The following is a 12,750-nucleotide window of genomic DNA, read 5'->3' as shown; positions in this document are numbered from 1 at the left end:
ATGCAGCCAAGTGAACTGCACGGTCCTCTCATGTCCATTTTAGGAGGCATGCGCAGCCCTGCTGGACCAGTGCCTACACTACGTGCGGTCCACAAGCCCCTGCAGCACTCCTGAGAAGACTATGGACAACATGAGCGTGGGATTCTCCCCTCTCGGCGCCCCCTCCACGTCTACCACTTCTGACCCCAGTCCAAGCCTTGTGATTGATGGGAGAAGTCTGGCCTATGCCCTTGAGAAAAATCTAGAGGATAAATTTCTTTTCCTCGCTAAGCAGTGCCGGTCAGTCCTTTGCTGTCGGTCGACACCCCTGCAGAAGAGCATGGTGGTGAAGCTGGTCAGAAGCAAGCTCAAGGCCATGACTCTGGCCATAGGCAAGTATCGAGGCTGACCTGATGAGTCTGTGTGTGAATGAGCAGCCCCCATCTCTTGCAGCTGCTTCCTCTTGATGCATCCTGAATTTCCTACCCCTTCCATGCTATACTATAAAATGGGAAAATGATTCCTTGCTTTTTTTTCTACTCACAAAATCATACCCAGTGCAATGAAACAGGCAGCCTGTTCCAAATATAAAGCTTAGATGTGAAAGCCACAAAATAGATTAACAACAGTTATAGCTACTTACTAGGAGGTCAGTAATACAACGTGGTTTAAGAAGATGGAGCTTTTACTGTTTCCTGGGAGACAGGAGACTAGAGAACTGCCCATCCCAGACAGCCACAGCGATAGCAGAGTCTTGCACACAAAGCATTATCCCAGGCCAGCATAGAAAGAAGGCCCTTTGCGAGTTCTTCTGGTCACCATGAGCCACCTGGAGTCTAAGGCTTCTTAATGCCATAAGGATCCACAGATTTGATTGGTGATCAGAATTCCCATTGCCTCTTGTCAGCTTTACTTTGCTCATTGTTCCAAGACAAGCATCTAATTAAATAAATCCATCCTAAGATATGAATAGTTGCTGAATGTTATGCCATTTCCTTAACGACTGTGTGTTTGATGGTGTTTTTTCCATGCAGACTGTTGGCCTGGAGAGCCTTCTGGGTTCCTCTCCAGTGCTACATGGTGCTGACCTGCCCCTGCAAGGCATCATCCCACCCACAGCTGGGTCAAGTCTTCTCCAGCCAGGTTCAGGGACTCAGCAGTGCCACATGCTGGTGAGAACCAGGAAAGGCTGCAGGTAGCCTGAGGAAAGGGTAATCCCCATGATCCCCAGCTATAAAGTTTGGTCTGCCTGCATATAAAAGCCACACCCAGGTGAGAGTTGGCTCTGAAATAAAACATCCTCACCAATCAGTAATAATTACAGTATTTTCTGCAAAAGGTCTGTGACAGCCCCTACTTGTTGATGTGAGGATTGTCACCCTGGCACATGGGACACCTCATCAGGACAGAGTTGAGGCCAGTGTAGAACCTGGGTCCGAGGTCTGGTGGCCTTAATGTGATCATCATGGAGACAGCTCTGCAAATCCTGAGGGCCATGGAGGGGAGTGAGATTGGCACAGATGTGAGCACATATTCAGTTGTGGTCCCCTGGTTCAGGCTGAGGGAAGACAGGCAGCTCTTCCGGGGGTGGGGCCCTCCTGAGGGAAGCTGCCTCAGGACCACCTTTGCCCTCATGTGCCTGGAGGGCCTTCTGGTCTCCCTGGGCAAGTGTTGGAGGCAGGAGCTAAGGAGTCTTCAGGCTGGGTCTGCATGTCTGCATGCTCACCGCCAACCTTGCTCCTCTGAGTTCCTGTCCTAAGTGGTGACATGAGGATCCGTGTCCCCCTGGTAAGGCTGGTTTAAGATGTGATTGATAAACCACATTGTCACAGCTTGGTCAGTGCCTGGCTCAGCCACTGAATCACTGATGTGTGGTGTTCATTTAAGAAAATGGAGATGAAGCTTTGGCTGGTTACAAAGAAAAGAAGAAACAAATAGAATCTCAAAAGGGAAAGGGAAAGAAATGACCCCTCAGAACTTTAGCTCGTTTCTTTGACCATGAGTTAGAACACTGATGTGATCCATTCCCAGGCATCCAGTGGTTTATGATACAGAGAACAGAGGAGGCTGCCGTGTCTCATTGTGAATGGGACATTCTGGGAAGAACTGTAGAGACTGCTATTGCTTCACAGAATTTCAGTTCAACAAATACTGACTGATCGCTGGTGTTGGACTCAGTGCAATAAAGAACGGAAAAATCACAGAAGAGAGCCATCCTGTAGGCATGTTATGAGCTACTCTGACTTTAACTGTGCTTTTGGATTTTTGCAGCTTGAGAGATTCTCCATGCTTTGGCCCTTTCTGCTGCCCCCTTCCAAGAATGGTCACTATCACTGAGTAACAATGACTTTAAGTCTCTGCTTGCCTTTCCCCAAAGGTGTCGAGAGCTCTGACCTATGCCCTGTGTTCCTACACGTTTCTATTGGCAGTTTGACTGAATAAATAGAAGTTCTCCTTTATTGCCCCCTCAGAGAGCCCACAGGTGAGCATAGTCGCTAATAAGCTAGCTGGTAATAAGGTGCAGAAAGAACTCTTCTGTTTGCGGGGCAGAATTTAGCCTCCTCTCTCAGTTTAGAAAACTGCTCCTGTAAGTATGAATTGGAATAGCTGTGACTAATGTGCTGTACATGAGATAAAGACCAGGGTAGTTCAGTAAATAATAATGATGAAGGTGATGATAGCATCTTTCATTGTCCCAGACACTGTGTTAAGGGCTCTGTTGGTGTATGAGCCAATGATGTAGAGTGAATACTAAATAAAAAGGGATAACTCCAGCCTCCTTTCCAACATCTCCTAGTGTGGCTGGTAGTTCCAGACCTCACACCATGTTCTGACAGCTTCACTCAGTTCTCTCAGGGCAGACACTGCAGTGCCTTTTCTTCGCTCTGCCCATGACCCTTTCACAGGACTCGGTCCCTGTAAAGACCCATCAACCCAACAGGATCTGATCCTGTGCATCTCAACTTAAACGATTCTTCCTGCCTGTGCTGTTTCTAGGAGACGGAGCCAATGATGTCAGCATGATCCAGGTGGCAGATGTGGGTGTGGGAATCTCAGGCCAGGAGGGCATGCAGGTAAAGACCAATCAGGGCTGTCCTGTGTGGCCACTTGGCCTTCACTGGCCCCTTGTCCTGTCACGCCACAATCTGTCCTGGCTTTCCTGTTGGCTCTGTCTGACAAAGCTAAAGGTTTGGCCTTCAATACAACTGATACTCGCCTTCTGCTAAGCCAATAGTAGAAGATAAGGTAGAAGAATAAGTAGAATAAGTAGAAGATAAGAAGTAGAAGCTTCCTATTTATGAAGCAATGTGCAGTAAATATGTCTGCCTATGTCTATAAGTATATTTTCGTGGAGTAAGTGAAGCAGAGAAAGGCAATGTGAGTCATTGCCTTCTCTCTGGCTGTTTATGGCTCATCCTTGGAAGACATTTTTTAAATGTACACAAATAGTCCTAATTTGTAATAAGTGCTATGAAAGAGAAACACTATTTTCTGTGCTGGATATTTCACAGGAGGGTCTAACCTGGCTGGAAGCATTTGGGAAGGCCACCTTGACAGAAGGGCAAGCATTGGGTTTAGGACCTAGATTTGGATGTGGGAAGGAGTGGCAGAAGGCTGGAGAGGCAGGCACGGCCTGGTAGGAGGGGTTCATCTGCAGTTCCCAAGGGCTGGAGCTTCTTCAAAGACAGTCTAGGGGTCTACCTCGCATTCCTCTCTTTAACTTCTTTCTGACAACCATCCCTTCGGCTGAATTTTTAGACTAACTCTGTTGAGGAAGGGACCCTGTCTCATGGGTCCAAGTCTGGCAATAGAAGGGTCTTAATAAATGATTTTTGAGAGGATGAATAATGAAACAAATGAAATAAATAATGCAATAAATGGTGAATAATAAATTAAGGAATGCACAAAGCCCTTCAAACCCCTATGTGTTAACAGGAAGAAGTATAGAGACAGTATTTTCTTTTAAATCCTTCAGTTCAAAAAGCAGAAGTTCTGAGGCTTCAAACGTCTGCCATGTATTAAAGACGTTACTGTCTTTCACAGAAAGGAATACCTCAAGTGTGCTGTGCTCTTTTCTGGGTGTTATTTGAATGTAGGGAAATTAGTTAAATTTTAAAAGCAGACTTACATTTTTGTATGGAATAACCCTCCAAAGATAAGTGTAAATCTGTCTTTTCCTGACATTTTCTTTGATTTTTTTTTCCAAATAGAGAAATTCATTATATGGTATGTTCCAAGTTTTTCTGGGCACAAAAGGTGTCGTTTTGATGTCATTGGTCTGGCCTGGTTAGCTTACTTGTGCAGAGCACTGTGCCCAAGGAAGCGAAGGGGAGCTCCTGCCCCAACACATCTTTCCTGCTGACAGGGGCAGCCTGCTGTCCCCACTCCCTCCTGTCGACGTCCAGTGCCCCGCACTGGCCGTCCTGGGACTGGGTTACGAGGATATCAGTGGAGCCATGGGCCTTGCCTCTCTTATCGCCTCTGACTCCTGAGGAGAATGACCCAAAATGCACCTCCTAGGACAGCTGACCATCTGTCTGTGACATGTACAAAAGGGACAGCTTTGGTTCATCTTTGGGTTGAGATCCTAATATGTTTTAGATGAATAAAATATCAGAGGGCAGAGAAAAGCAGGGAAACTGTGCTCATCTCCGCTTTTTTTTTTTTTTTTTTTTTGGCTTATGAAAGAAAGCATGGGAAAGACAAAGCAAACACTTTTAAAAATCAATCAATTACATGTATTGGAAATCTTAAATGAGTCCTATAAGGTGATATCCCTGAACTAGAGTGCTTGTCGAGACTGAATTTTTTTATTTGAAGGAGATAATAAGGGAAACAATGGTAAAGCGAGCCTTGGCAGTCACCTGCACACCGTGTTCCAAACTGGATTTCTCCATCCATGTTCTACCTTGAATTCGGGGGAGATAAGACAGACATGAGGCGGAGTGAGACATCACCAATAATGAGAACTCCTCTCCATTTCAAGGCAGTGATGGCCAGCGACTTTGCAGTGCCGAGATTCCGATACCTCCAGAGACTCTTAATTGTTCACGGACATTGGTGCTATTCCCGACTTGCCAACATGGTGCTGTATTTCTTCTACAAAAACACAGTAGGTATTTGACACCACCAGTCTTTAGGGTTTTTGAATCAAAAGGCCTAACCTGAGATTCATAGGACTATCACCCAAATGCAGCCAGCGGGCCACCTCACGGCTTCCCATTGGTTGGCCTTTGTGCATTTACCCCAGGCCTGGCCTGGCCTTGCCTTGCACCCTGTAGGCTCAGATGTCTAGCTCACAGGCTCTTAAGGGTAGCTGCTCCTCTAAGGGAGAAGGTTGTGGAAACAGGTAGATCAAACAAGAACATCCACTTAGTGCTTTAGAACGAAAAGTAGAGTGATCATGAGTCTAGTGGTCTGCACAAGGTCACACAGGTAGTCAGCAGTCAAGGCCACGTTTAACCCCCGTCCATCCAGTCCAACCCCTAAGCTCTTAACCATTGTGTTAACGTGTTTCTCAGGAGCAGATTGCTGAGGTGTCCACAGATAGAAGCCCTCCAATCACTGCTTTCTCTAGAGTGGCCAGGGAAATGAAATGATAAGTAGGTGTGTGATTGGCAGCCCTGGAGTCAGAATAGGAGCACGTTGTCACACTATGATCTCGATATTGAATGGCCTCCCTCTGGACACACCCACAACAGGCCATGCAAGCGAGTCCCAGGTCAAGGTGTAGGCTTGGGCCTGGCAGGAAGGGAACCGCCAACAGGACCTGGCCACAGTCTCTCCTGTGCTCTCAGGATACATGCGCCCCTTCTGGCCAGCTCTGTCTGGAGTTGCCCCTTCAGTCAGGTCAGGTCCAGGCCTGATTGGCTGAGGACAGTTCTGTCTCTCCAGGGGCTCTGATCCAGGGCTCTGGTCCATTTCACATGGATCCTCACATTTGACTCTTAGTTCCTTCGTTACTAAGTACTTGGAAGACAGGAGTCTTTCTCCATACCTCTCCCTGATGGACAGCATGGCCACTTCAGAACTTGCCCTACTTGTAAGTGAGGTGTGGACATTCTGCTGAGAAGTTCCTGGGCTTGTTGCCCTTGCCTCTGATAGCTTGTGGTTGAATGTACAAACAAGGAGACAAAATAAGTAAACTCTTGGCATCAGTGACCTTCCAGAGTAGTCCCATAAATCTACCACGTTGGATACCACAGCGAAGATCATCCTGTACTCTTCTGAAAAAGAATAAAATACGTTAAAAGATATATTTTTTATTTTATTATTTTTTTATGTAATTCCATTTAAAATCTCCATGCTAACTCTCAGCTGCCATCAGTACACTTCTTGCTCATGTTCTTAATTGTTTGCTCTGGAGATTTAGACCTACCTTTCTTTTTCCATCCTCTCCTGCCCCCTCACTCTCACCATTTTTTGAAATGTCTTCTAGCAAATGAATACAAATGCTCAGGACCAATCAGGGCCTGTCTGATTTGATAGGTTGAGTTCTGGAAATTAATTCAGATTAGATTCTGCCTGGGACTGTATCCAAGCGAGGCAGGGCTGCGCTGCCCCTGTCCTTGCTGATCACTCCCCCTCACTTCTGACCACCTGGCATTGCATCCCCAGCACTGAGGCCCTATGCACACAATTGCAAACCTAGAGGTTCCCAGCTCCCAAAGGGGTGGACAGGTGCCTTGAGTAAGGGTGAGTGGGGTTGGTCGGGGCAGAATCTTATCCCTGTTTCTGTCATTCGTTAGCTGTGCGCTCTTAAGCAAGTTATTTGCCTTCTATGGATTTTGTTTTATCTGAAACAACAACATTGGGAATTGAGCTTTGCTCCTCATAATTCCTAATGAAAATTTCTCAGACTGAGGGGAAGGCATTCAACATTTCAGTTGCAAACAAGGGCCAGAGTGGCCACCTGGAGTGGGCAGAGCCTCCTGCCCACCAGATGAATCTGAGCTAACGGAGAGGACAGAAAGAAGGAGGTGCTTATTTTTATTCCTTAAAAAATGCAGGGCCACTGTTAACAAGCACTTAATCTATTTGAGGAGTTCAAGGATGATCACTCTGCCTCCCAAAGTAAGAAAGTCATTAATTTTAGGAATAAGTTGGCCTTCCTTTCCAATAAAGAACAGAGAAGAAAAGTTTCCATAGCAACAGTGGTTTGGGAAGAAGGCTTTTTGGTAGTACAAGAAAAAAAGTCTCCATTATCTAAGTACTTTTCCTCCTCGTTCTCCTGACTGCACTTGCTCACTGATGATTCATTAGGCTAAGCCTGTCGGGGTGGGTGAGAGAAAGTCAGCCGTGGGAGTGAGAAAGGGAAGAAAGTCAATGAAAAATCCAAGTTTGTCCGTTTTCAGTGTGGAGGGGAAACGTTGCATTAAATCTTAGGCCGAAACAGGACCTGGAGAATATGTCATTATAGGTTATAGATTATATCAAAGTTATATCATTATAGGTTATATCTCAAGCCATTTCCAGGTCAAGAAACCGAAGCTCAGAGAGGTTAAGTGATTGAATCAAGGTCAGATAGGTAGACTGTGGCCACTGCAGAAACAAAACCAAGGCCATTGTCTATGGAGCCCAGCAGAGAATGTTCGTCTACCGTGTTTTCTCTTGGGGCTGTCCATGTCTGTCAGGCCAGAGTCCAGGAGTAAACAAGTTGGCTTATTACTTATACAATGACCATAGTCAAATAATTTAATATCTTGCACCTAATTTCCTTTTCTCTAAATGGGGTAAGCACACTGGCTGCTTGAGCCTCAAGTGAAATAATTTTACTGCTAATGGTAACAACAGCAAACCATAGGTGAGTGCCTACAGTGTGCAAGGATCTCTTGTGAGTACTTTAAATGCATTAGTTCATTTGCTCCTCATGACAACCCCATAGCTAAGTATCATTGGTATGCCCATTTCATGAACAAGGAGACTAAGGCAGAGAGGGGTTACATGATCTGTGCCAAGTTGCACAGCTAATAATTCTAAGAATGCTTGGCAGTTGCTAAACTGCCATGCCCCTCATATAAATGCACTCTGGCCCCTGATACTCAGTGATCTAGTAATAGTGAGAAGAGATCCACCCAACTCCTCCTCCTGTTGAGCATGGGTTTGAGGAGGCTGTTCAACTCCTTGAACCTCACTTTCCTGTTTGGCAAAGTGAGGGTAGCTGTAAGAACCAGCAATAATGCCTGTAACTCATCTGCCAGCAGAGTGCCCAGTGGATATCAGGGCTTAGTCAAGGCAGCAATATTGGTATCATCATTGACTTCGCTGCCATGCTTGTGTCCTCTCTGCCGTGGGAGCCAATAATTGCTCACTGCTCCTCAGCAAAAAGGGTATATAACTAAAGAGGGAGGAAAGACCTGGCATATGGCACAGGTAGGTTGGTTTAGGGTCACAGAGGAGGAATACTAGGGAAAAAACCATAATGGGTGATGTACTCAGCTGGTCCTCTTGAAATGTGAGCAGCCTTCAGACTTTGCTGGACCCGTTTTTGTTTTCCATTAATGATCTGCGGCTCATCCCTCCAAGGGCTGATCATGGGAATTCCCAGCTCGTGCTACCAGTCCTTCACACTGAGGGGAATGAGAAGAGCACAGGGAGGAGGTGGAGGGAGAGACAGAAGGCAACAAGGTTAGGACTGTCTTTGGAGGAAACTGCTGCCTATAAATTCGATCTTTATAGTCAAACTCTGCAAAACCCTTAGATCTCTCGGATGAGAATCTGCAAGGGCAACGAAGAATTGCTCATTCCCCTCTTTCTGGCTTGATTTCAGATGTTCGTGGGCCTCCTGTTTTGGTTCCAGTTTTACTGTGGCTTCTCTGCATCCACCATGATTGACCAGTGGTATCTGATCCTCTTTAATCTGCTCTTCTCATCGCTTCCCCAGCTCGTGACTGGGGTGCTGGACAAGGACGTGCCAGCCTATGTGCTGCTGACTGAGCCACAGCTCTATAGGAGTGGCCAGCACATGGAGGTGAGGCTCCCTCCTGCCTCTACCTCCTGTTTCCTGGGCCTCCCACCCACCACGCTCAGCTGCTGGAAAGTGCAAGTCCCTACATCTCCCTTTAAATGGACACCCTGAGACAGATTCTTAAAATCCTAGAATCTGACCAGCAAGAGGAAAAAAATGAACTCTGTCTACTTGCCTATGCAAGGCATTAAGCCGAGGGAGGTGATTGGTTGTGGTGATGGTATCGTGAGTGTATGCATGTGTCCAAACCCAACTAGTCGTTTACTTTCAATGTGTGCAGTTTTTGTATGTCAGTTTACCTCAATAAAGCTTAAAAAAGAGAGGAGGATTCAAAAAAGTGTATAGTGAGGTGAGAACTGTATCCACACCAAGAATCTCTAGAAGCCCAAGGAAAGCCCATTTGGAATCTACATCAGGGTCACATGGGATCTCTGCAGCCTGGCAGGGGTTTTTCTAAAACAATCCCCCCAAAAATGTGATTTATTTTGAATGGGAATTAACAAGAAGATAAACCCCTAGGGAAACTGTTGAAAGAACAAGTGAATACAAACAGATGTAAATACATGTTTGCATCAATGCATGCCATAGATTGACATGCTAATTACCAGTTATTCTCAGCCAGCCATCAATGTAAGCCAGCTAAATGCTTCTCTTAAGCTAATTGGAATTATTAAATGTGTGCAAAGGGAATGGAGCCCCATACCTCCTACAATATACTCTAATTCAGAGTTCATTTACTTATGAGTTGAGTTCCCCTGGTCATCTCTGTTGACATTGGGTTCCCACCAAGTAGGCAGCATGGGTGCGGGTGACTGAGGGTCAGGCAGGTGAGGAAGGCCTCTGCTTGTTACTGTCGCCTCTACTCAGCCAGGCCTCATCTGTTCGGCTGGCTGTGGGACCAAGACTCAGGGCATTTGTCCTGTGGTTAGATGACCAACAGGAAGAGCCTAGGCAGGACTTTCATAGGCGCTCATTAGATTCTCCTTCTGTCTGTTTGCAGTGCATTTTCTGCAGGCCAGTACCGGCCAGCTGCTCAGGAACTCACACACAAATTTAGTCACCCAGGTACTGAAGACTCAGCATCTATCAAGGTCATTTTTGCCCTTAGTATACAGCTTTTTTATTTTAACATTAAAACATATCCATGATCTAATTTTAAAAGCCTCACTTTTAAGAAACATTCTAGGGGATCCACCAACAAAAGGAGACAAAACCCTGACCACGTAGGAGTAGAAGGACTCAAATTGGAGGAGGATGCCCTGGTTTCCAGGTTCTGTGTCTCCTCTAAGGAAATGTTCTCTCATAGGACTTAGCAGTTTCATCTTCCTACTGTTGACCTAGAACTGCCGTGGCTGTCTTGTGGTACAGATGCTGTCAGTGGTGACTCAGCTGAAGGTGCTTCGGCAGGCATTTGTGTAGTGTTTTCTTGCCAGCCCTCTGGGACCTCCCTCTCCAAAGTCCTGAATGAGCAGGTTTCCCTGGGGTGCATGACTTGTTCGTCACTGGCCTGTAGCATGATGAAAAACATATTTGAAGAGATGAGCACTTCCCTGTAATCTCTGTGCTGGTTTTTGTGTCTCAGGAATATCGGCCGCGTACATTCTGGTTGAACATGGCCGACGCTGCCTTCCAGAGCCTGGTGTGCTTTTTCGTTCCTTACCTGGTAAGTTGGCACCTGGCACAGCCTTTCCCATCAGCTTCATACAGCGTCCCACAGGCACAGAGCACTGCTATCTTTCAGGCCTACTACGACTCAGACACAGACGTGTTCACCTGGGGGACCCTCATCACGGCGATCGCACTGTTCACCTTCCTGCTGCACCTGGGTATTGAAACCAAGACATGGGTAAGCATGGCAGGCGTGGTCCAGAGGGTGCTGATGCTGCCAGTCCCACTCTTCCATACAGATTCCATGAGATCTAGAAGGCTTTTAAGCAGACAGGGGACTACAAAGCCAGCCTCACTGTAATGGGAAAGAACACAGATCCATGGGCTGGCCACATGTGCTCAAGCCCCTGGTGTGGGAGCTGCTGCAGCCCATGACCCACACTTCTGCTGGCAGCACTTAGTTCCTTCCCGTCCTCTTTCCCTCCTCCTCTACCACGTGCTTCCCTTCCCTCTCTCCTTTCTCTCACACCGTGACTTCCATCTCTTCACCTGTGTCCAGGGTGGTCCACAGGTTCCCGAGGCTTCCCCAAGCCCCACCAGTCAGCCATGCCAAGACCCCCGTTTTCACTAAGCTCTTAGAACATCACACCCACTCACGGATGACCAGTGCATTTTTGTTGAAATAAAAGCCCTGTCTTTCTCTTTCCCCCTCAGACCTGGCTCAACTGGACAGCCTGTGGCCTCAGTATCCTTCTATTTTTCACTGTGGCTTTGATTTACAATGCTTCGTGTGCAACTTGTTATCCTCCGTCCAACCCTTATTGGACAATGCAAATATTAATGGGCGACCCCATGTTTTACTTGACTTGTCTCCTAACGTCTGTCACCGCGCTGCTGCCCAGGTGGGTATCAAGGATGTTGTCTCTCAAGTACTAAGTGAGCTCTGAGAGCATCTTAAAATCTGTGTTTTTGCGCTGTATGAGTCTCAGAAAGTTCAAAGACACCACCACAGCGATAGCTGACTTTTTTATATGCTCTTTCCAGATTGTTTTTCAAAGCCCTGCAGGGGAGCCTTTTCCCCACCCAACTTCAGCTGGGACGCCAGTTCACCAAGAAGTCCCCCAAGAAATTCAATGCTCCCAAAGAGACCTTTGCTCAGGGACATCTCCCAGGAGAAATGAGAACTGAACCGGCGGAACAGAAGAGCGTTAGTACCTCTGGACCCCTCTCCCAGGACTGCACCTTGCCGGTGTCTTGGCACACGCAACAGCCATCCTGCTCCCCAGAGGCCAGCGGGGAGCCCAGCACAGTGGACATGGGCGTACCTTTGAGGGAGGACACCCTGCTGGCGGGACTGAGCAGTCAGACCCCAGGGTCCTCCCTGCCAGAAGAGGCTGTCTTGGAAGGGTGTCCTGGGGACTCCAAGAGAAAACCCACCAGCACCAGTAGGACAACCCTCCTGTCGTCCATCTTCAACCTGCCTACCTTCAGCTCACTCAACTGGATTTCCTCCCTCTCATTGGTCAGCAGGCTGGGAAGTGTCTTACAGTTCTCCCGAGGTAGTTTACAGATGGACAAGCAGGACAGCGAATTCTTGCCCAGCGCCCCTCAGCCAGAACAGGACCTTAAACGGGCAGACCACGGACTACTTCTAGGAGCATCTTCCAGGGACTGCAGCTGACAGCAGCCACTGTGAAAACCTTGAAATGGCCTTTTTTATAACATAGATGGTTTATTATTTGCACAGAAGAGTTCTAGTGAGATGTATTTTATATGTTTCAAAGGCTAACACGGGAAACAAAAGGTACCAAAAAAGAAAGTATACTTTTTAAAAGTTCTAAGTAGAGTATATTGGAAAGAAAAATAAGAACTTTAACATACATAAAGTTTAAAGAAGAGTGACACTTGAAAAGTGTGTTTAGATTTATTTTTTCATCTCATTTTATAAGAAAATGCAGTACGATTGGTTTTCTACAACATGCGTGACCTTTGCTTTCCCCATGTGTAAATGTGTGTGTGAGCACCGGGAACCTGGGTGGGTGTGGACAGCAGTGAGGGGAGGTGACAGAGGGGCGAGCATGTGGCCCCCAACAGCAGACCCCCCCCCAGTCTGTCTCCCGATTCTGCTACCTTGGGAGAGCGGGGGCTCCATTTCCCCCAGAAAATTGAAAATGAGAACTCAAGAAAAACACATA

At 46.9% G+C, this 12,750-nt stretch overlaps 1 protein-coding gene across 1 annotated transcript in view; it reads left to right on the top strand.

Moving 5' to 3' along the window:
* Positions 1-12,459, top strand: part of ATP10A (ATPase phospholipid transporting 10A (putative)) — a 179,836-nt gene extending 167,377 nt beyond the window's left edge. Inside the window, 9 exon segments of the mRNA XM_070572238.1 lie at positions 44-371; positions 2,977-3,053; positions 4,967-5,092; positions 8,750-8,950; positions 10,530-10,610; positions 10,689-10,793; positions 11,270-11,457; positions 11,600-12,178; positions 12,180-12,459. Of these exon segments, the coding sequence (XP_070428339.1) occupies positions 44-371; positions 2,977-3,053; positions 4,967-5,092; positions 8,750-8,950; positions 10,530-10,610; positions 10,689-10,793; positions 11,270-11,457; positions 11,600-12,178; positions 12,180-12,210 (1,716 nt within the window). The 3' untranslated portion in view covers positions 12,211-12,459.
* The last annotated feature ends 291 nt before the right edge of the window (positions 12,460-12,750 follow it).

The sequence above is a fragment of the Equus przewalskii genome, chromosome 1 (assembly GCF_037783145.1).
Source record: "Equus przewalskii isolate Varuska chromosome 1, EquPr2, whole genome shotgun sequence".
Taxonomy (NCBI): domain Eukaryota; kingdom Metazoa; phylum Chordata; class Mammalia; order Perissodactyla; family Equidae; genus Equus; species Equus przewalskii.
This window is presented reverse-complemented; position numbering and strand designations above follow the sequence as displayed.